Raw genomic sequence first — 22,750 nt, 5'->3', positions numbered from 1 at the left:
TCCCTCGCTCTCTCCATCCTCTGCCGCAGAGCGCGGCCGGCAGCGCGGAGCGGTCCCGCGGCTCCCGGCGGAGCGGAGCGGAGCGCCCCCGCGGGGAGGGGGACTCGCCTGCCCCGCTCCGCAGCCGCTCAGCGCACGCACACCCGCCCGGCCACCTTCATTAATAATAGCGGGTACTTAATAGCAGCAGCCCCAGTGATGGGCTGCGGAGGACGAGCCTCCCGCGCCCAGCCCGGGGCACTGTCCTTGCCGGCCCGACTCCCGCCGCACAAAGTTCAGCGATGCTGCGCGCCCGCGGATGGGCGAGCGGCACGAAAAAGGCGGGGTGAGGGCGGCGAATAAGAATAAAAAGAAAAAAAAACCCCAAAAACACCAGCACCAACAAAAAAAAAGCCCCCCAAAAATTAAAAATAAAGGCGAACGCCGCTCCTGCGTCCGGCGCGGGCGGCTCCGCGGCTCGGGGCGGAGCGGGGCGCGCTCGGCGGCGGCGGCTCCCGCCCGCGGCGGTGCGGGCGGCGGGGGGGGCGCACGGCGCATGTCCGCCCGCGCCGCGCCGCGCCTCCGCCAGACGCTGCCCCCCGCCGCCAAACTCACCACCATCTTCTGCATGTGCAACATTTGCAGCCGGACACACTCCGCTCCCCGGCGATGGAGACTGCGGGAAAAATCGGCCGCGGCGGCATGGCTTGCTGAAGCGGCAGCCGGGAGAGAGGCAGGGCGCGAGCGGGAGAGGATAGCGAACGAATTCTAAAACCAAACCACCAGAAAAAAAAAAAAAAAAAAAGAAAAGAGAAAAAAAAAAGAAAAAGGAGGAAACCTCTCTTTTTCTCCCCCCCTTTTTAATTTTTTTTTAATTTTTTTTTTTTTTTTTATTCCTGGTATTGTGTGTATCCTCCTCGCCCTCGATGCCTCTTTAAGCAGCATCCAGCGAGCGAGCGGGAGAAGGCGAGACAGAGAGGCAGAAGAGAAGATGAGGATAATTTGCAGACAGCTTGTCTTGTTGTTTTCTGGCTTTTGGGGACTAGCAATGGGAGCTTTTCCTAGCAGCGTGCAAATAGGTAAGCGCTGCATTGGGCTGCGTGCGTGTGTCCAGGGGTTCAATGCTTTGCGAAGTGAGTTGGAAAGGCGGCTCTGAAGGCAGTTTTTGCAGATATCTCCTCCAGCACCATCCCATTTCCGTGCCTGCACGAATCATCCTCGTGTTTCTGTGTATGTGCCTCCGTGTGTCTGTGTGTGTGTAAATATTTCTACGTGCGTTCGCGTGCGGGAAGGAGGATGCTTATCTTGTGCAGAACTCCTTCCAGCCCCGGGGGTGCGGCGTCGGCAGGGCAGGAAGGGGCTCGGGGCTGATGCCCCTTGGCTGGTTTAGCCCCCTCTGACTCCCCTTGCTCTTGCCTGACTCTCGAAGGAATGGCGAGTCCTGAGCACCGGAGGTTGCGGTAGCCGGCAGGGATGGGGGGGCAAAAGGCTACACCGTCCTTCGTTCCTCTCTGTAGTTGGAAACTTTAGGGTTTTGTAAGTGTGTCCCTCTAGTCCTGTGCCCCATCCTCACCCCTTTCCCATCGCCTCCTGCTTCCCTCCTTTCGGACGTGTTTGGGATGGGACGCAGCTATCTGAATTCTTTCCAGCCCAGCTCCATCACTGCATCATTTCTTGTGGACTTGTAAAGATGCTGCTAATAAGGCTGAGCTGCTCCCTGCCTGCACATGGCTGCAGAGGAGCAAAGTTCATTATCTTCCTCTTCAGTGCAGATTATCCTACGCCGAGTTGGTATTCCCTTTTTTTAATCTAGAAAGCATCGTTCCGCTTAATCAGCCCGCCACTTAATGTGAGAGGCTGTTGAGCAGCTGATTTACCAGTGTGTTCAGTATCAGGGAGATGGAGGCTAAACACTTTAAAAGGTCACTGTAATCATGACAAATCTGGGTATTTATGTATGAAAGGCTGAAAACCGAGAAGTCAGAAAAGAAGCATGAATGCATCAGGGAGGTTAAAATCGATTGAGGACGGTGATTTAAAGGCAGTGGTTGTGATTATGAATACGATTAGTTCCTTATCCATTAAAGTCTTAGGACTTGCCTTACTGTGCAGCTTTGGAAGAGACAGTTGCTCGGTTTTACAAGACAGTAAGTGGCTTGCAAATGATTTACCCAGCTGCTTTTGCTTTTTGCTTTTTTTTTTCTGTTTTTTTTGTAGGTGGTCTCTTCATCAGGAACACAGATCAGGAATACACTGCTTTTCGATTAGCAATCTTTCTTCATAACACCAGCCCCAATGCATCCGAAGCACCTTTTAATTTGGTTCCTCATGTAGACAACATTGAAACAGCCAACAGCTTCGCTGTAACAAATGCCTGTAAGTAAACATGCCACTGATCCGACCACCTTACGCATAAATTGCAGTGGAAAGAACAGGAAACCACATAGTTATCTTGCATTGTAAATATATCAGGAAGTCTGTCTTCGGTACAGATAGCCTTTGCAGAAGAGCAAAAGGGGCAGCAGTCCTCGTTAGTTCCTTAGCGGAGCAAAATCCCCTCTCCTGCCTTCTGCTGACTAGCCTGATGTGACATTTACTTTAGTAAAAAGTAAACTGCAGTATTATTGTAGTTTCTTGCTTTTTTGTTTCTATGGAGATGAATTTTGTTGTTGTAAAGAAAAATTGTGAATGTGTCAATAAGTGCATAAACCCCACACTTTTGTTTGCTTCTGTGCGTGTTGTGCCTTGCATGTATTTGAAAATATATGATAATGTTTGTGCTCCCAAATGCTTTTCTAATGGCTGGAAAGGAGACAGGGAAGCAGTGGTGTGCAGGATAATATATCTGAGTTGCTTGACGCTGCAGTTGATCTGGTGATGTCACTTGAGGCAGCCCTGCTCTTATATTCTAGGTTGTAAATGTCTCTTACCATTTCGTAATGCATACATCCTGTGGATATGTCTCTATGCATCCATACATTGGTGCCAAATCAAGTTAGTATCTGAGCTACTTGATTTCACAGACCACCTCAACTGCAACAAATATTCTCGTCCTACTATATATTTTATAAACACACACCCCCCCACATACACACAGATGCACATACACAATGAGAGGAAGAGAGAGCAAGAAATGCCCTTAACAAATGAGGTAACATTTATTTTCTTTAATTTCTATTTTGATAAAAGTGATGTATAATTAGCTGAACTTGCTACATTTCAGTCACCCCAGGATCCTTACCCGTGGTTAAAACATGTACTAGATATGCCTAATCTCTGAGATGGGCAAAGCATTATTTCTATTTATTTTCCTGTGTGTCTGGCTTCTTAAAAGGAATTCATGTTATTATGTAAGACAGTGGTGTACAGTGGGGCAGAGCTGAAGACTGTAGTAGCGTTACTACTTTGATGTTCATATTTCAGGACTCTATAGGTTTTCCTCTGTAGCTCTTAAGTTTTCCAATCCCTCCTCTCCATTCAAGAGTGAATTGCCTCTGGAAGTAGATGCTCTAAGCGACATTGCTGAGCGAGTTTAAAATAGAAACATACTGGAGAATGTCTTAGTGTTCATCGTGCCTTTAGAATGTGTGCTGTGTTTCTCTTCACTTTCTCACTGCCATCTCTGTGGCACTTTTTAATATGTAAACATACAATATGCTGTGCAGTTCTCATGAATAATTTATTGCATGATTACTAAATTTATTTATCCAAGTCTTTGCTACTTCACGTTTCAGATGACCTTGCCACCTTGTTTAAGAGGAAAAGCTTCTGAGCTGCCAAAATGGCTCCATTCATTTTATGTAGGAAAGGGTGATGTCCCATAAAGCGTGAATTCTATATTATGCAATGTATTAGTTGTATTTAGCGTGGAAATCAGTATCAAATTCCATAAGGCAAAAACATTTCAAAAGGTGCTTTGAAACTGGAAGGAATCACGTCTGTGCAGGTGTAGTACATTGAGAAAATACTACAGTTCATGTCAACTTTTGCAAGCACTGATATTTATTCGATGAAGACCAATGACACACTAGTGTTTTTAAACTTGAATTTTTAGCAAATGGGATGGGACTAAAATTTCTGTGTACTAAAATCAGTAATTTTAAGTTAAGTCAATTATTCTAGATTCTGCCTATGCATCTAGTTTTGTCAATTTCTCAAGCTATTGCTACATTTTGGATTAAGGATATTGCTTAGTCTTTCCATTTGAATGTTAGTGCATTTATTCTGATTTGCACACATTTAAAATTGTCTAAAATTGGACCACTTTACTGTGTAAAACTAAACACCTTTAATTCAAAAAAGTGTTTGGCCAAACCTTTGCTCATTTACTCTATTTGCAGCAGATTCTTCTCTCATTCCAACCACCTTATGCTATTTTTGCCTTATATTTAACTGAGGAACACCTCTCCCATTATGTTTGCTGTCATTTATAGAAATAGTGATTCATAACCTGGTCCTTTTTTTTTCCTCTTTAAGCTGAACCCAGTTTCGGTTCCAAAGTATTTAATAGCTTTAGAAATGACGAATCCTTGTAGTATGGGGATGAGGCAGAGAAGAAAGGGAAAATTAAATTTGTATGCTTATGTGTGTGTATGCTCATAAAATTCTGTACATCTGTATTAAATAGAAGTAATCCTAAAGGCCTTATTTACGTTTCTACTTGCCACTTAAATGCACATGTATTTTTGCATTAGTCCAAGTTTGCATTTATTTCATGTTTTGCAGTCTTGTGCCAATAATCTGACTACTTCTTTTTAAAAACATTTCATTACTGAAGAATATATTTTAAACAACAGATATTCTCCTAATGAAATGTAGGCAAACCAACTGACAACTGAATGAACATATCTCATGTTCCTTAAGCTAAATGTGAGCAGAGTCCTGCAAAAATCAATTGTCTGATAGCTGGAGGACACTGGCTTCTATGTGATTGAATTTCCTGGCTTGACAGAGGCTTCTAAAGCGCAGATGTGTGAGTTTTTCTAACCTAATTAAAGAAACCCCCACCATCAGCTCTGAATTAAGTGATTTCATGGTAATATGAATTGAAAACTCTTTGCTGAACTGCTGTGAAACATTGGGTTTGGACCTTGCTGTTTGCGTAGGAATTACTCAGAGCACATGTCCCCAAACATACAGTACAAAAGCCTGAGAGCTGCTGGACCGAGATGAATATTCATGTGAGTTCAAGCATAAAGCTCTGAGACATTACCAGTTTCCTCTATTTCTGTTTCCATTTGCTGCAGAGGTTACTTGTGAAGATTCAGGGCCTGACCCTTTGCATGTGTCAGAGACAGTAGACAGATTATTTCAAAGGAGTATGGATGGCATACTAGCAGGTAACTCACTGCAACACTGGATAAACTTTAATGTTTTTTTTTGTTTTCACTAGGTTAAAAACATCCATCAAAATGTTCACCCAGGAATACTTTTGGAACTGGAAAATTTTGTGTGTTCAATGTCATAGCTAATTTCCAATGGTTATTTTATGCATTTTTGTTTTCTTCAAACAGGCCTAAAACATTAGTGTTTTTATTTTAAATCTTGAATGCATATGAAACAGGTTGCCTTAATAGATAGAATCTGTTGTGAGTTATCAAAATTGATCTGATCTATATCACTTTGGAGATTTCAGTCCTTTTTCTTTTCCCTTCACATTTGTGTGTTTTATTTAAACTCTGTTCATTTCTTTTGCACTATATACATTATTCAGAGAATCCCTCTTACTGACAGAGCTGAAATTATTCAAAAACATGAATAGTACAAGATTCTTACTCATCAGAACACAATACACCAGAGCTGAAACATTTGTCTATTGGCATACATTGGTTGCCACTTAAAAGCAGGAAATTCTGCTCATGATTAGAAATCTACCTGCATTCAGTTTGATTTCAGATGTTGGAGCAATTCATTGATTTTTGGAGGGGATTGTATATATTTATTCTTTAGCTGAATGCAAAATAATTTTCTTCCCTCTGTGCACCATCTATGTAGTACATTAGTATATCTCAGCAACACAGTCAACATTAAACATGCTTGAGTACTTATGAGAGGTAGTGCTATGGTTTTACAAAGAACTATTTGCCTTTCAGCTCTTGTGGTTGAGAATTTTTCTGTTGAAGTTTGAACAATCCTTAATCTGTAGCAGCTTGCAGTTCTTGCACAGAATTAAGCTAAAGGGGATGAAGAGAGATTGATTCCCGTCTTTCATTAGTGTTTTGTACTAAAAGTAAAGCTTTTCTCTTTGAGTCTGTTTGACTTAATGTGTATTCTGAGATGAATATATACCTAATAAGTGTAATTTAGGGAAAATGAGACCCTTCCTTCCTCTTCTGCACCGTTCCATTCTTACTAGATTTTAATCCCAGTAGAGGCAAACCTCCCAAAGCATAATCTTGTTTATGTGCCACATGAATGAGAAGAAAAGCCTACTGAAATAAATAAATTTGTATCTTGGAATAACTTTCCTCTTTCTCCAGGAGTTAGTGCCTTGGACTCTTGTGCCCTCTAGATTTATGTGGGGTTGATGACCTGAAATTGGAGGGCCTGATACTGCCTCACTAGTGGGAATGCAGTTTCTGGGGAAGATCTACTGAGGTCAGAGGCAGCCCTGAGGTCAGACGGGAGCCTCCCTTGTCACTCTCACCTCTCTGTGTGTTTGTCTCTGGGTTCGTACATGCTCCTGAGGGGAGAAGCAATATCATTTTGGAGTTAACTTTCTGCTGAGAACTCCAGAAAGCTGAGGAAATAGATTCAGACATAGTATTGCCCGTATATTGTGACTATCTGTCATTTTACCTACAGGAGTTTCAACTTTGATTTCCTCAGCTGCATCATAATGGGATTTTCATTAAATTTAGTTATTAATTCTGCTTTATAATTACAACTCAATTTAGCAATAGCAGCGTAACCTTGGTTGAATAATCAGTGTCATTTAAAAACATGATGTTCTTTATTTAGAAAGTGAGGTTTCATACAGCTGAATGGTGTTTTGCTATCAAGAGCAGTGCAGTATTCCCAAGGATGCAGTTCGGAGTGTGTTGGGAGTTATCATACAGTCAGGTTTTAACTGCAAATGCAAAGAGTGTACCAGTTAGCTAGAAAGATGGAACTGGATTAAATTTTACCCTTCTAAGATAAGCTCAATTACAAAAATCCTTCTGAAGTGAGTGTTTTCCTTTAATATGTAGAATTTATCTCAAGCTAGACTTCAATTATTGAAAACAATTTCTCTTAACATTTTTTATTATTATCACTTGCTGATGGAATCAAAGAACGTGTGTGTACTTGGGTGTCATCTACCATAAGGAGGATTCTGTATATTTTTTAGAAATAAGAACATCCATATTCAAAGAGTTTCATAGCTCTAAATGTGATATTTGTAAATAGCCATACAACAGAGAGATCGACTGTCAATATCTCCAGTCCATCAGAGTCTGGTTTTAATTTTCAGGGTTATTGTTGGGAAAAGAAGTGATGGGCCTTTGCTGACCTACAGTCAGATTTCTACCCTGGAAATCCAGAACATTCATTTCCCTGGCATTTGTCCTAGCATGTTACTGGACTGACTAAAACTTTAAACTCAAAAGCTTTATAGTAGCCTATAGAAATAATTTAATGTTCATTTCAGAGGATTAATAAGAAAGGCTGTGTTCCTTCATTCCTTTTGCAGAAGGCAAAGCAGTGCAGTACTTCTTGTGTAGGACAAAGCACTGTAACAAGTAAATTAAATTGATTAACTTCAGCTTTATCATTGTGATCTAAGTTTGTATGCTAGTCAAAATAAGTCATGCATTTCATTTCTAGGTCTTGATTGTTTTGAGACTTGCTTGTTCATGAGAGGGGAAGACGTCTGCTTTGATTTCTTAACAGTTTTTAGATCCCACAATGAATTGTGCAATTCCAGATTGTGGGCAGGTGAAGTTCTTTGGATTTAAACATGTTGGACCAAATTATCATTTCTCATCGTTCCTATCCCTTAATATATGAGTGATTTAAGGATATGAAATCTGTACTAAAGCAAAAGTGAAGATGTCTCTGTGATCGCACCAGTGTAATTACAGGGAAAATTGGCCTGTTCTCTAGATTTCCATTCCTCTGGGCACTTAGCTTGAGGCAAAGATTTTGGACTAGTACAGCACCAAGTCTGCTTCTGCAGTTGAGGTGGGCACACTAAAGTTATGTGGTAGGACACAAAGTCAATCTAGATAACTTATTCCTGTATAAATCAAAAATTGTTCTAAATTTTGGGAAATAAATTTACTCAAAAGTATCTGATCACAGTGTCTTGTTTTGAAATTTCGTCGTTACTTTACTTTTAAAATTTTTCTCAGATGTTTTAACATCTTCCTCTATCTAGTATAGGTTCTTACATAGATTTTTGGTTGTTACTATGGTTTACAAAGATTCCTACTGGCTTTTATCAAAGTTGATGTGAATTCATTTGCTTGTCAATGTAGTTATAGCTTGAGTTATCTCAAAAATTCTATATTAGTGATGTCTGCTTTCAGGCACCCAAGTTCAAATAGGAAGGCTACCCTACATTTTGGCACTCAGAGACATTCTAGTATTTTCCAGAGTCCGTAGTAGCCCCTGCCTTCCTCTTGGGAAGGGCTTATGCCTGAGCACTTGGGAAAATCTGTCCTCCTTTGTGCAATAATGCAGGGGGCAAGTGTCTTCTGTCGGTGCTGCTACTTCCTTGTGAGGACTGTGTTTCTTCCCTGCTCTTTTTCCCATAGTCCAGATGAAGTCTGCCTGACTTGTACAAGTAATTGCAGGTTCTATGTGGTGAGAAGATGGAACCAGAGTGACACATACACATCACCCTTGTCCTGGCAACACATTGGAAAGACCCGGCTCATCCTCCCTCTTCACCAGTTCCTCCAGAGCTTACTATAGCTAAGATTTATGTTGGACTCAACTCACTGGAAATACCCAGATACTTACCAAAAAGATACTGTAATGGCTGGATTTTGACCAGCTATGCTAGCATTAACAAACTCCAATGCAAACACTGGCCCTTGTCCTGCAGGTTTTTTCCCCCCAGAAAGAGCTGTTTGTGATTTAAATAGGGGCTCTACCTGAGCAGTGATTGCAGTTTGGGACCTCTTAAAAAGAAGGAGTAGTAGGAATCCACTTTATTTGCAAGAGGAATACGTTCACATTTTTCATCTCATAGCTCAAATTTTTAAACTTACTAAATTGCTTAACTCCTGTTATTTTTAAAAACCAAAATGTTTAGCAATTGGACCCCTGGTACATAATTGCCTGTTTACAAGGAAAGTCATTTGGGCTACTGTTTTCTTGTGTTCCACAGGCTACTTCAATGTTTTATTTATATGCAGCAATTGCTCCTGAAGTATGCAGGCTTGTGCAGTACCTTTCAATATATTCATGACCAACATGCAGTTGTTTTTTCCCGTAAATACAAATACAGCCCAAGAGCAAGAAAAAGTACTTACACTTTTCACTAGATTATTTATTAGACTGTTTGTAGGGAAAGGCTTTAAACACATTTTGAAGATGTATTAAAATACATAATTTTTTAACTACTCATAGCAGCTCTCTGTTTCTGCTTTCAGACCCTCTGTGGGGTAGATCCTGCGCCATTTCTGCATGCACACTCTTCCAGTTGCTTCTGTGGTGTATTTTTATAATGAACATTTAAACCCATAAAAATGCAACTTCATTTTTTACTTGCTTCATTTTTTTATTTTTTATTTTACATTCTTGATGTAAAGTTCAGATACGCCTAGTGAATATCTGTCAAATTTTAGGAAAGTTCACAGACAGAGAGTTAATTGCTGAAAAGAATTGAAACCTTTATGCTTTGCTTGCCACAGATTTCAAGGATATGGAATTTACATCTTCACATTGTGGCGTAATAGATGATCCATATATTAGTATTAGAAATTATCACTCAAAATGGTGAGGAATTATTATAAAAATAATCAATTTTTGTTAATTTCTTTCTCAGATATGTGTTATGCTTAATTTTTTATTATAGTCCCCTTCCAACCCAAACCATTCCACGATTTCTTTTTGTTAGAGATTTCACTGATGTCACCATGTCAGGGTCAGATCTGTTTTCCCAGTGGGAAAAGCAATTCATGTAATAGATATTCAAGGTAAAAACAGCAGCAAGAGAGGAAATACTTGTAGAAAAGAAAGTACAAAATGTAGCGTATTATTTGTCCCCAAAAGCTTCTTGTGCTATTTTAATATTCCTGATGTTCAGTAGAGGTGTTTCATGCTGCTAGTTAATGTGAGATATGGATCTGGATGATGCTGTGTTAAGGTCTGGAAAACATTGAGTATAAGGGAGAAAGATTTTATCAAACACAGATACATTCATGTAAAATTCAGGAGAGAAAGTTATGATAATTTTTAAGTAGTATGTGGCTATCAATAAACGGAGCACTCTGTTTTCTCACCTAAGTTGATGGGGGGAAAAGGGAAGAGGCTTTTACAGACCCTCAGTCTCACCAGAGTAGTGTAGGATTGTCTTTCAATGATTTCCTCCAGGTTTTCTGTATGGATCTATCCTGGAGAGGTTTGCTAATAAAGGCCTTCAGCCTTGGTAATTTCCTTTCATTTAAATGGAGAAGAGTGTTTAAGAGTGGACTTTTCAAAAACACTGCAGCTGGAAGGATAATTTCCTTCAAAAATCAATAGTCATGGGTTCTTGGCTGACTCAGGAGTTTTTCTCACTTCCCCTCCAAGTAAAAAGCACAAGGCAAGTAAAACGCTGGGTTTTGGGGCTGTTTCCATACCCTGTTAACACTGTCTCTGTATCTAGCTGTTTGTGTGTCCTCCAACTGAGAGCCAGTCAGGGGTTTTTCTTTCTCAGGTCCTTTGTTTAAAAATCAGTATCTTTGGTCAGCTTCTCACAGGTAAAAGCAGCAGAGTAATACTGTGTGACATGTTATTATATAGATTAATTAATAATTAGAGTTGCTGTCTGGAGGCACAAACAAAGATCCAACCTCAAGATTAAAGATTCAAGAAAAAGAGCATAAAAGGTGTATTGGGAGGACTTTCATTGGCATTTGCTGCAGGATTACATAGATCCCATCAAAGTGTGTGTCTGGAAGGTCAGGTGTGGTGCTGAATGGAAGTGATGCAAGTTAGAAGTCCTTGCAGGTGATGAGGAAGGATGTGAGAGCAGTCTGGGGGAGGAAATGTTGACTGATGGCTACGAGCATCATTGCTTCAACAAAGAAAAAGGAAAGGTCACCAAGTGAATGGGAGTGTGGATAGTATGCAGTAGTGTCCACAGATTAAGACTTGGTGGGACCATTTTGGTCACTCAGTGGCACCATCAAGATGCTTGTCAGACAGCCTCAATACCTTTATCCAACCTGTAATTTTTTTTTCCCAAATAAATCCAGTCTTAAAGACAAAAAAAAACATCTCAGGTAAATTGTCATGTCATCAACACTTCATTGGGATATGTCACCCAGCATCTTTGTGTTGAATGTGGGAGCCATAAAGAGTAGGAAAGGAAGAAGTCTACTGGGTTTATTGTTGGCTTTTACTTTAGAGGGATACCATAATCAGCATGATTTTTCAGAGTTGTGCACCTCCCAGAGCCCCTGAGGTTTGTTCTGTATGGTTGGAACTGTGTCTTGCCAGCACAGAAGGGTGGCTTGGGACACCCTTAGTAGCATGGTTTAGGTATGGAAAGACATGTAAGGACTTACTGAGGCCTTTTTCAAGTTCCCTTGAAAAATGCTTAGGGTGGACACAAATGGTAGGGGTTTTTCCCTCGTAAGAAAAAAAAACATCTCCTAACCCCAGCAGGGACTGTGGCTTGAAGCAGCAGTGATATAAGTTTGGTAAATGTGTTCCAAGACCATTGAGTAAATTTTTGCTAACAAATGTGTGCTAATCCTCATGATTTGTATTCACAGACTCAGCTACCTACAAATACAACTTAATGGTCATATGTGTTACACACATTTCACTTTCTATGAGCCACAGAGGATGTAAATCTATTACTGCTTTCTCCTGGAGGCTTTGGGCTGTTAGCTTAAGATATCAAGAGTTATGAATTTAGCTTTGGAAATCCCAAGTTTCATCTGCTTTGTGTGTCAGACGAGATTGCAGCGTGAACACAAACATGATGATGAATGAGATTTAAAACACAAGAATATTTGCAGAAAGCAAAAGACTGAATAAAGGAATACAAGAAGTGCTCCCATAGCTGTCTTTGATGATCTGTTGCAGAGTTCTGAATAGCAGATGTATATGGAAAGAATAACAAAAGACAAACCCTCTCTTTCCTGATACTATTAAGTCCCTAAAACAGGGACAAATAGTAACAAAAGACCTCAGCAATTAATTATTGTTGTGTTGTAGTAATAGCTGTATTTACAATGTTCTGTTTACTCTATCCATTAAATGCTTTGCTTAAATTATTTATTATTCAGTTATTATTGAAATCAGCTGGAAAATGTAAAGGTCTTTTGAGATAACTCAGGAAAAGAACGGGCACAGTTAATGCAAATGCATGTGTGCAGCAGGTAATGGACAAGGTTTCGGCAGGGGCTGCGTGAGATGATTTGGAGCCCAGGTGGGAGGTGGGTCTGCCCTGGTTCTTCAGGCACCTTTGCAGAAATGAGAGATTACCCAGAGTAAGGAATTTAATTTAGAGTTTGAGATCTTGCCCCTGAAGTTGCTCTTTGCCCTCCATCACCACCCAGCTGGGTGGGAGAAGGGCTTCAAGATACATCAGGAGCTGTGTATTAAGGAAACACCATTATTTGGTGTTGGAGAAAGAGGATTCAGAGCACAGAGAACGGACTCACATGGAGCATGAAGCACTACTTGCTGCATGGGGAATTTTCTGCTTCTGGAAACATCTGGAAGGTGTGGCTGGTGCTTGTGAACCAGGCATTATAGTGGGTGCGAACTGACATGACTTTGAAAAGATTTAAGGTGAACATTTGGTTATGCCAAGCTGAAAATGTAGTACAGAGAGGGAGTAACACCTAGACCAGACATCCAGTGAAGCACAGGAGGAGTTATGGAACAGCACAAGATTAAAAAATACTCTTCCAAGAGACACAGAGAAAATTCTGTTCACTTCCATCAGCTATCTCCTTCTCTCTTCTCGTCTTCTGGTTTTTGTTGTTACATGCCCCAGCTTTACATGACAAAATGAGAGCAGTATTCAAGAAGCACCACCAGTGGAAGCAGTTGACATGGTGCTTCCCATGCTCTGCACCACTGAAGAGGATCCAGGCATCCCAGAACCAAAGTGATAATGTCCCAGTCCTACCCCACAGCTAGGGACAGGCTGTTGTCGTTCTGGGTTCAGCACCAGAAGCCACAGCAGCTTATTAGCTCCTGTAATGTATTGATTGCAGATAACTGTCAGCTTAACTACTGCAGGGAAAGGAAGGAAAGGGAAAGAGCATAAAGCATTTGATTCTTGGTCACAAACAAAAAAGAAATTGCATGCTTATGTGACCTCAGAAAAACTCTCCCTGTTTCCATCTCTGTCTTACTCCCCCCAAGTCAGACTTGGACTTCAACATGGTCATCACCTTGAGAGAGTGGTGGTGCTGTACCACAAAAAACAGTTCATGCAGATGAATTGGATTGCTTCCCTCTGTTCTGTTCTGGGTCTCTAACAGATGTTGAAGGACTACTGTTTTTTTAATTTGCTGATGAAAGGACCAGAAAGGCCATCATTCTTTTGGTTACTGTTTATGATGGGAATCTCTTGTTCTTCAAAACAGCTGGCAGGAACCAGAGATTCACAACTTAATCATGTTTTCTTTGTCAGCCTTTCACATACTATGCTAAATGGGAGACTAGCAGAAAATCCTTTGAGCAATTACAATAATAGGATAATAATAATTTTTGCAGTTCCTTGCCCTTATATAGTGTCTGTGAAATTAAAATGAGATCCAGCATAATGTTACCCATTTGAAAAGATGTGGATATCCCCTTTCAGGAGCATCACCTTGAGAAACTGCTCTCCAGGGCCTTACCTTCCTGCTACCTTTTATTTTAAAGCAGGGCTGTACTGCCACCTTCCTATTCACGTCTGTGAGCAATTGACTGCACAAATGAAGTCACGAAAGAGAATGTGAATGAGAAGAATCAGCACCATGAAGAAGTTTTTTTCCTCTTGTGCCTATAAAAGAAGGAGTTTTTTTCCTCTTGTGCTCATAAAAGACAGGAGAACATTAAAGGATAATCTCTCCAGTTCAGAGGGAGCATGCTTACATAAGATACTTCCTTTCTTGACTGCACATCATGTAGGTCTTAGAAGTACTAGTTAAGAGAGTGAAGTGTGTGCCACCAAAAATGAAACACACAGGTATAGCTTTAAGCTTGTTTATTTCTTAAAAGATGTGCATTACAATAATGTACTGCATTCCTGTCTGGGAAAGTATTGTCTGCAAACTGTTGGATTATTGGCACAGTAAGTTAGCAGTTTCTAACTACTGACATAAAATCCCTCAGGGCCTTTTCTTGGCCTCAATAAAAGTGTTTCACATTTAACTAAAATTATAAGGTTCAGTGTCAAGCTTTCAAAACTTTGTATGTATTGTTAGTGCTGTGATGATGGTAAGTTCCTTACAGTATATGAAGGAATAAAGGGGTGCTATAGTTTTTTCACTGAGACAAAAATAGAAAACTCATTAAAATTCTAGGGTTTGGGATTTTTATTTTACTTGTTGATATTGACCTTCCACACTGAGAATAATGAACAATTTCAGATTTTAGTGGGAACCTGGCCCTTTTTCCACCTCTCAGCAGAGATGGAAGCATTCAAAACCAGCCAGGAGCAAAGCAGACTATCTCTCTGCATCTGTAGCATGGATGACTGAAAGAATTGTTTGTCACTTGTATTAATGTGTCTGTCCTGATGCTTGACTTCAAGAGAGAAAAGAAGGCCTCAGACTTCCTAAAATCCAGGATGTACCACAATTCTGCCACTGTATAGCCAGTTGTTACCCATAGTGGAACTCCATCGAGGGCAGCTTGGATGTGGCCATTCCTGGTGCTGCACTGGATGAAATGCTTTCACCACTGGTTATCATCATTGCATGGAAGGCAATTTCAGAGATTGTACAGTAATACTTCTCACTCTCTTTTCATCCTCACCAAACGGATGTTTTGGTCCCTGATGTCTGTTTGGCTGTAATCCCCTGGAATTTGTAACACCCTACAGGGGTCCCAAAGGATTGCAGCAGAGGTTTGCTGGAATATCTCATTTCCACCACACCTGTGTTTACCCAGCTAATTCTATCTCCATTTGGCTTTGTGAAGGACATGAGGAGAGCAGAAGATGGTGACCCTGTCCTTATTTGCGCCTTTTACTCTTGCATCTACATTTCATCCAGTACAGCCTCTACCAAGATTAGTTTTTGGAGCTTGGACTTTTTTCTTAGGATTGTTACTTGTGTTCCAAATGATGCACTTGGTTGACAGTGTTTGTACCCAAGAAAGGAGGTTTGGGATAATAGGAACAAGTCACTGAGGCTACACTACAGCATTTTGGAATAGTGTCTTAGGTTGAGCTGCAGATACATGCAAAAACATCCTACTTGGTTTCTTCCATCTGTATGTAGAGAAAGCTCTATAAAACATTTAAATACCTTCAAAATGCTGTATTTTGGCTTTATGTGGAGAATTGCAAACCTCTAGGAGATGCTTTTCAGGAAGAGACTTTAGGGTACTTTAAGCATTGCACATCCTGGTAGGGTAAATTCCAATACCCTGTTGGAAACCTGGATGGGAGTTACTTTACTTAGACCAAGTTGTTAATTTCTGTTTGAAACTGTTGCCCAGAAGTCTCTGTAAATGTGTATAGCTGACAGACAGCTGTCCTTCTGTGCATATATTTTTGTACTGCTTTCATCCACTTCAATGATTGAAATACTAAATCTAGCACTCAGACAGCTTTTGAGTTTATGCCAGTCCCTGAAGGACTTTGGCTTACAGTTATTCATATAGGTAGTTTTGAAAATTTATGACAGAAATAATAACTCTGTGGTAATATTCATCCAATTGCTTATTTAGAGCAGCCAGTGTGAGATCAAAAAACGAGCAGCTAGAAATTCCTGGGGCAAAGCTTTGGCTTGGTGCTCTGCTGTCCCTCACAGGAGGGGAACGCCAGAGACATTGCAGAGACTTAAGGCAGTTTTCAGAATTTGTAGAGATGTAAAACCAAAGTGAAATTTGTCCAAGCAACTAGTATATTTAACTGTATTTTAGGTGCTGTCCTTATCTATTTCAGCTTAATCATTGTTTTCTAATGTTCAGGAATGTGCACATGCATTGTAGAAGCATTTAGTGAGTGACCTCTGTCCCACCCCATGTGCTGCTCAGGGCATGATAGTGATTTTCAGCAGCTTGTTGTGCCCCCTCTTACCCCTCTGTCATTGTCTGTGGTGTTGCACACAGCACTCTGGATCTCAAGAGGCTGTGGCAGATCTCTCGGGTCTAGGCAGTAAGAAGGGCACCCTGAAAAAACAAGAACAGGCAGCAGGAGATGAGTGGAGTCCCAGTGAACTGCCTGATGTAGTGATGTGGTGTTGCCCTTCTTTCTTCCTTCCCTCTTGGGCCATCACACCCACCAAGCTTCATGAAAGGAACCTGCTAACAATATATTTCTTTTTTTTGTAGTACCTGCCATCTGTGTTTTCTGCATTCTTTAGTCAAAAAGACCAAGTGTGATCTGAAGGAAAATCCTTCTGCAGAGGGGGCAGCACATATCCTTCTAACATGTATGTCCTTGTAAGAAGAGGGTTAGTGATGTGATCAAGCGTGAGCAAGAGATGTGAGCATTCGGGTGTGATCTTTCAGATATGCTTGGGATGATAGTTTAGCTTTGATGTTTATTTTTTTGGTTTTTTGGAGGTTGTTTTGTTTTATCTCAAATTCAAAACTAATAATAAAGAATCACCTGCATAAACCTTAAAAAAAATATAGGAAAAAAAAGAAAAACTCCAAAGTGGGTGAATGTTGGCAGAGCTGGTACTTCCCATTTCAGCGAGGCACACCAGGGCAGGTGTGTTGGATTAGACTTTTTAATAAGCAAAATAACTGGTGCTTGTTTATATACCTTGAAATCATGTGGGTTTTCTTCTTGCTCTTCAGGGTTAATATACTGTGGCTATGCCATAGGAGTGTGTCTGCTAAGTGTCTCTAGCAAGAAAATGAAATGCTGCCAGAGACCTGGAGATCTGCATACCTTGCTTTTAACACAGAGCGACAGCATTGAATCACACATTTTGCCAGTGCACAGCCAGGATTGTAAATACTGAATTTTAATTATCAGGTGTATTCATAATTCATTAATAGGAGGTAGACAAATAGACTGGGCTGGCTTTGCAGCGCAAGAAAGATAAATGGAAGATGGTGCATAGGTAATAGATGCTGGAGTAGAGTGTGTAGAATTTTTCTTTCCTCCATTTTGTCTTGCTGCAGCTATTTGTCTTGAACTCTCAAAGTCATTCCAGGAAGAGGGGCTGGAAATAGGACAAATGTACATTCATCACAAATGTTCAGAACTCTGAAACGAAGCTTTAAATACAATGTGAGCTGTTAAATGCAAAAGCTACAGGATCAACCATGATGTTATGTATGCTGATACTAAAACTTCAGATGAATTAAATTTAAAAAAATTCTTAACCATGTCCATTGCATTTGTTCTTGAATATATAAATCTAACTGATTAATGATAAATATTCTAGGAATTGCTTATCACTTTGGGTGGTATGATATGTCAGTGATTTAATGACATAAAACCAAGTTTAGGTAATGAACTTTTCACAGTCTTTCTCTTGTTGACATACAATCACCAGCTTCAACAGTTTTTTTTCAGGCTAAATTAAAAGTAGCATGTGAGACGTGTGATATATATTCAGTATATCGCATACTCAGCTGTAACTTGAGTCTAGATAGCAAAGCACACGATTGCCTAACCATCAGGCTGGGTTTGGAGAAGTAATCAGCTATAGGAAAATGATGAGCACATAATTTTAGATCATTAGAGGTAATTATTATAACTAGGAATGCTTTTAACCTAAAGGTGAATAAATGGCAACTCTGCAGTATATATGTCCATGGCTTGGAATACCATTTTAAATGAAAGACGTAGTGGGAGATAGAAAATGGAAATTCTTTGTTTGTTCATAATATCCTTTTTCTTACTGGTCTGCTAACAACACACACTGTTCCATCAGCCAGAAAGCTAATGGGAGATGTTGTTCTCACTTTTCTGAAAAATAGGGCTGAATTCTTCTCCCAACTGAATCACCAAATGTCAAAGGCAGTTTATTTTGTCTGGAAAAAAAAGGTCAGTAGGGTTTCTGCTGAAGCACATAAATGGTTTCACCCAATTATGGAGTCAGTAGTTTGGTGAACTGACTTTAACTTCTGGTTCTATTTTTGGTTGTAAAATAAGTAAAATCAGCCAAAACCAACTTATTTTCCAGTTTCCAGGACAGCTGCAAATTTTAGAAAGATTCAGTGCTCAGCTATGTATGCTGTGTGTGCAATAGCATCTGCTAGGGAAATACCATGGCAAAATGACTTGAGGTCCAATCTCCAACAGTTTATTCCTGTATGTGCCAAACAGAGAAATTTCGTTTTAATTAGATGTTCTCAACAGCAGTGATCTGCTATTTATAGACTGAAAATACACAAAAAGGTATAAGAGAAGGAAATCAATGGCATAATCATGTCAGGCGTGGTCCTATTCCCCATGTCTGAGAGTTTAAGGGAGCACTTTTGTACTTCAGAAAGAGTTTACACCCTATCAGTGACAAGTGAAAATAATCATTACTTTATGATCCATCCAATATGCTCTTAGCAATTTGACTTTAAAACAAAAGTCAAAAGTTACAGATGTTCTTCAAGGCTCATCTCAAAAAAAAAAAGTTCTTGTGCTTTTTTGAGAAAACCTATTATGTCAAAGCCTTTGCAACTATATGTATGTGTGAAGTTAAGCACACTTACTTCAAAATGCTTAGCTGAACAAGGCATTCAGGATATTTCATTGTTCTTCAGGCCAAAGCACAAATATTTTACAAATGGGGAAAACAAAGTAAAATATTTGCTTGAGGCTAAGGAACCAGTTGCCAGCAGGTTTGGAAGGGACTAAGTTCCTTCACTAGCTTCTTGCCAGATGAAGCACAGTCTGAGAGCCATTTACTTATTTAGATATAGGTGTAAGAAACTTCATGATGGTTGTGTTTTATAGTTGTCTTCATTCTCTGTAAATGCTCTGTCTGAAAAAGAGGATTTTTTAAAAGAGCAAATAAGCTATTACATGGCAATCTACTATTATGAAAATAAATTAACAGTTGTGTATACTTTCTTGTTTTTTATCTTACAGTGTTATCATGACCAAGTTTATAGCCTTAGCAGTATGTTTTATTTTCCCTAGAAACATTAAAGCTGTAGTTTAATTTTAGTGGGATGTACAATTGCTAGTTGGTTTATCATCAAATTTAAAGGGTATATTCCTGGAGCATGGAGCACAGTGTTTCCCAGGAAAATGAATTCCCTGATTGTAAATGTCAAGAACAGTTGCTGAACTATTGTTTTACTATTCTTTTTTTAACTTCTGTTTTATTAATATATTAAATATGTAGTGTAAGCTTCTCACACAATAATGTTTACCTGAAAAAAAAAATCTGAAAATATTCTGTTTATTGTTGGGTTGTTTTAAAGGAAAATTTATGTCCTTGCTGACTTTTTAATAACAATTGAAGTATGGAAACAATTGTTTCCAGAGAGTTGAATGAACTTTTAGAGTTTAAGTAATAATGGTGTAAATTAAAGCTATTTATTTCATGTATTTTTTCTGTATTTTCTCAACAAAGTTTTTAAGCGGCAGATTCAAAACAAACAAACAAACAATGAAACAACAAACAGATGTGGTTTTGCATGACAAGTGGTAATCCTATGGGACCTTTTCCTGAAGAAAAATGGGGATGCAAACAGTTTGCATGGATTCAAGTTCAAATTAGCTGCACACTGGTAGAGATCCGTGAGTCCAAACCACTCAGAAGCTGTAATCAGGAGTTGTAAATGCAGATAGTTTCATGCTGGGAGAATATTCAGAGGAATTACTGAAATCTGGACACTAGTGGAGATAGGTGGGTCCTTTACCTGAGGCAAAATTGTCATTCTTACTCTGGGGCATGTTCCCAATCCTGTTACAGTTACAGGCTCTTCTATGTACCACTGTGCTAGTATAAGGATGTGCTAGACACGATGGCAAACCAACACCTTTGGGCTGCTGGGACTGACCTGAGGTGTCTTTGGAGAGCTGGGTGTTGTTTCTAGGAAGCGAGGACCACCTGGGAGTGCTCCTCATGCTACTGAGCATCAGCCTCTCGTGGCTGTAGGTAATGGCACGAGATGGAAGGATGGGAGAGGCGCAGAGCCAGGGAAGCAATTTTGTGCCCAATGCAAACACCAGCATTAATGAAAGCCTCACAGGTATTTTTCAGAGGAGAATGTACCCTTTCTATGGATAAACATCAAAGGATTTGTAGGGTTACTGATTAGGAACTGCAGCTTCTTTCGGTTAAAGAAGGCATGGTTAATTAATGATTTTGCGTTCTGATTAGAAAATTAACATTGCTAATGCTGTTATTAGATAACTGAGTTTCAGTATTATAAAAGCCTTTTGAAATGCAATTTGACAGAGCATATATCAGATGAAATTGGATTGATTATGGGAGTTTTGAAGTTGTTGATTTCTTTGAGAGCTCTGTTAACGAAGCATTATATTGTAGCAGAATCCATTAATAGCTCTGTTCTCCTCAGCTAACGGCCTATTACCCTTGGTAGGTAATGAAGTGCAGACATGAGACACCCTAGCAGGCAGGGTAGGACAGAGTTACTCCACTGTGTCCACTGCAGATCTTGGTGAGCAGTTCTAGCTTTGTAGAGCTGGGGGTCCTGTTCTCACTGCCAGCTTGGGTTGGTGACACCGAGTCCCACAGAGCACTGTCACGAAGGAAGGCCACGGTTTGGCATTGTCCATTAGCATCAGAGGAGTGGTGTGATAATACCACGTGTCAGGATGGTGCAGTGACAATGTTCTGTCTGTTCCAGGAACTGGTGAAAAGAGTTGACACACTGGTACACGGGACCCTCCCAGAATGGCAAATACTACCTGCATATCCTCACCTCTCCAAACCTTTTGTTTTGCACTCTACATATGCCAAGGCAATTTCCACAGACTTGCTGATGTGCTAGATACCTAAGTGGACAAGATAGTGTTATGGGTTTCCCCCTCCCAGGCAAGAGTAGGAGTCTTATGACACAGAACTAGTGAACTGATTTATTTACCAGATATCTCTTGGTAAAACAGACCTTTCTAAAAGGTATAAGAGTACCCAAAGACATTTACTGCACATTTAGAGATATAATTAAGTTGCTAGTGCAGAGTACTTTAGCGGATGACCTTAAGAGTACTGGTGTTTTTTTCTTTTTGTTTGGATGTTTGGCACATTCTTTTTTTTTTTTTTTAAGACAAAAAAAAAGGAGGCAAGGTCTCCTCCAACATAAAAAATTCTGTTATTTTATGATTCTATGTAGTTTTGCTCAGTTTCTTTCAGGTGAGGTATTTTTCTCCGTAGTGGCTGAAGCAACTGTGTTGCACTCTGGGGTACCATGCAAGAAATGAAAAATAAGCATTGAATATTAAAATAAGAAAGGCAGCCTTAGAACTAATAGAAACTAGAGGCTTTGGCTGAATACCAGAAGCTCTTTTCAATTCTTTTACAAACTGCACTGGATCCCTGCACTGGATCTTGGCCAAAACCTTATCTTGGCCAAACGCTATAGATTCAAAAGTTTGGAGAGAAAAAGCCTTGGTGTCTCATCTCTGAGTGTTAGTGCTGCATCTTTGCTACTTTCCCATCCATTACTGTAATGGTCCCATTGAAGCCAATGGTCAATACCACTGTACAACTCAAGAGTATAATCCAAAGTTCTGTGGTGCACAGATACACCAAAAAGTTATTTTTCATCTTCTGAGCTTTTTTATCATGATGATGATGCAGGAAAAGATATTTTCACAGCTGGCGGCTGAAAACGACCTTTTGAGGTCAGGAATATAAGAGGTCAAAAAGTAAAATCCATAGTGCTATCTATTGATATCTTTTGCAGTAAAATTGCCTTTAATGTAGATGTTGCCAAGTCCACAGTTACATCCTGTGGTTGTCTGGGAACCCAGAAAAAGAAGCAGCCTGCAAAGGAAATAACCAATAGAGAAAAAATACATTATACAGCAGTTCTGTTGCCATCCTGGCATGCAGTGTCTGCTTTTCTATGCTTAGGAGATAAAGCAAAACTTTTACTTTCTTCAGCGAGGAGTTTTTTTAAGGGTGGCAAAAAAATCGAGGATGTGAGAAACTATGTACTTTCTGGAGGTTTCTATTAAATTACATGCCCCAAGTATCCCAGCATGATCTTGACTGTAAGGGGTGAAATCTGGACTCAGTATAGGTTAATAGGTCCTAGAGCAATAACCCAAGAATACCTAAATGCACCTGTCAAAGACTGATAAGAGCTGAGGTCTGTCAGCTGCATTTCTGTAGTTCCGGAATTGTGTCAGCCCAATTTCCTCTCTATTTTATTACTTTCCAGTGACACAAAATTCTTAGGTTGTCTGGTGCCTTGCAACCCCTAAAACATAATTCAAATTATTTGCCACCAAAACTACACTCACAGACCCAGAATACTAAAATTCTGCCTGCATTACAGGGTGAAGGCAGTAGCTAAT

General features: G+C 40.0%; 1 protein-coding gene across 9 annotated transcripts in view; it reads left to right on the top strand.

Annotated features, from left to right (window-relative positions):
- The first annotated feature begins 475 nt into the window (after positions 1-475).
- The window catches only part of GRIA4 (glutamate ionotropic receptor AMPA type subunit 4), a 216,771-nt gene continuing 194,496 nt past the window's right edge, over positions 476-22,750 (top strand). For 2 of the 9 annotated variants that reach the window (XM_071434181.1, XM_071434178.1), the window contains exons 1-2: positions 479-1,058; positions 2,197-2,355. In XM_071434181.1, the coding sequence (XP_071290282.1) occupies positions 971-1,058; positions 2,197-2,355 (247 nt within the window). In that variant the 5' untranslated portion in view covers positions 479-970. Of the gene's footprint in view, positions 1,059-2,196; positions 2,356-22,750 lie in introns of all 9 variants that reach the window. The other 7 variants (XR_011680261.1, XM_071434183.1, XM_071434180.1 and 4 more) reach the window with 6 other exon arrangements.

Source organism: Agelaius tricolor, unplaced genomic scaffold, assembly GCF_023055355.1.
Source record: "Agelaius tricolor isolate 1412-34295 unplaced genomic scaffold, bAgeTri1.0.p SCAF_9, whole genome shotgun sequence".
In the NCBI taxonomy this organism is placed as follows: domain Eukaryota; kingdom Metazoa; phylum Chordata; class Aves; order Passeriformes; family Icteridae; genus Agelaius; species Agelaius tricolor.
This window is presented reverse-complemented; position numbering and strand designations above follow the sequence as displayed.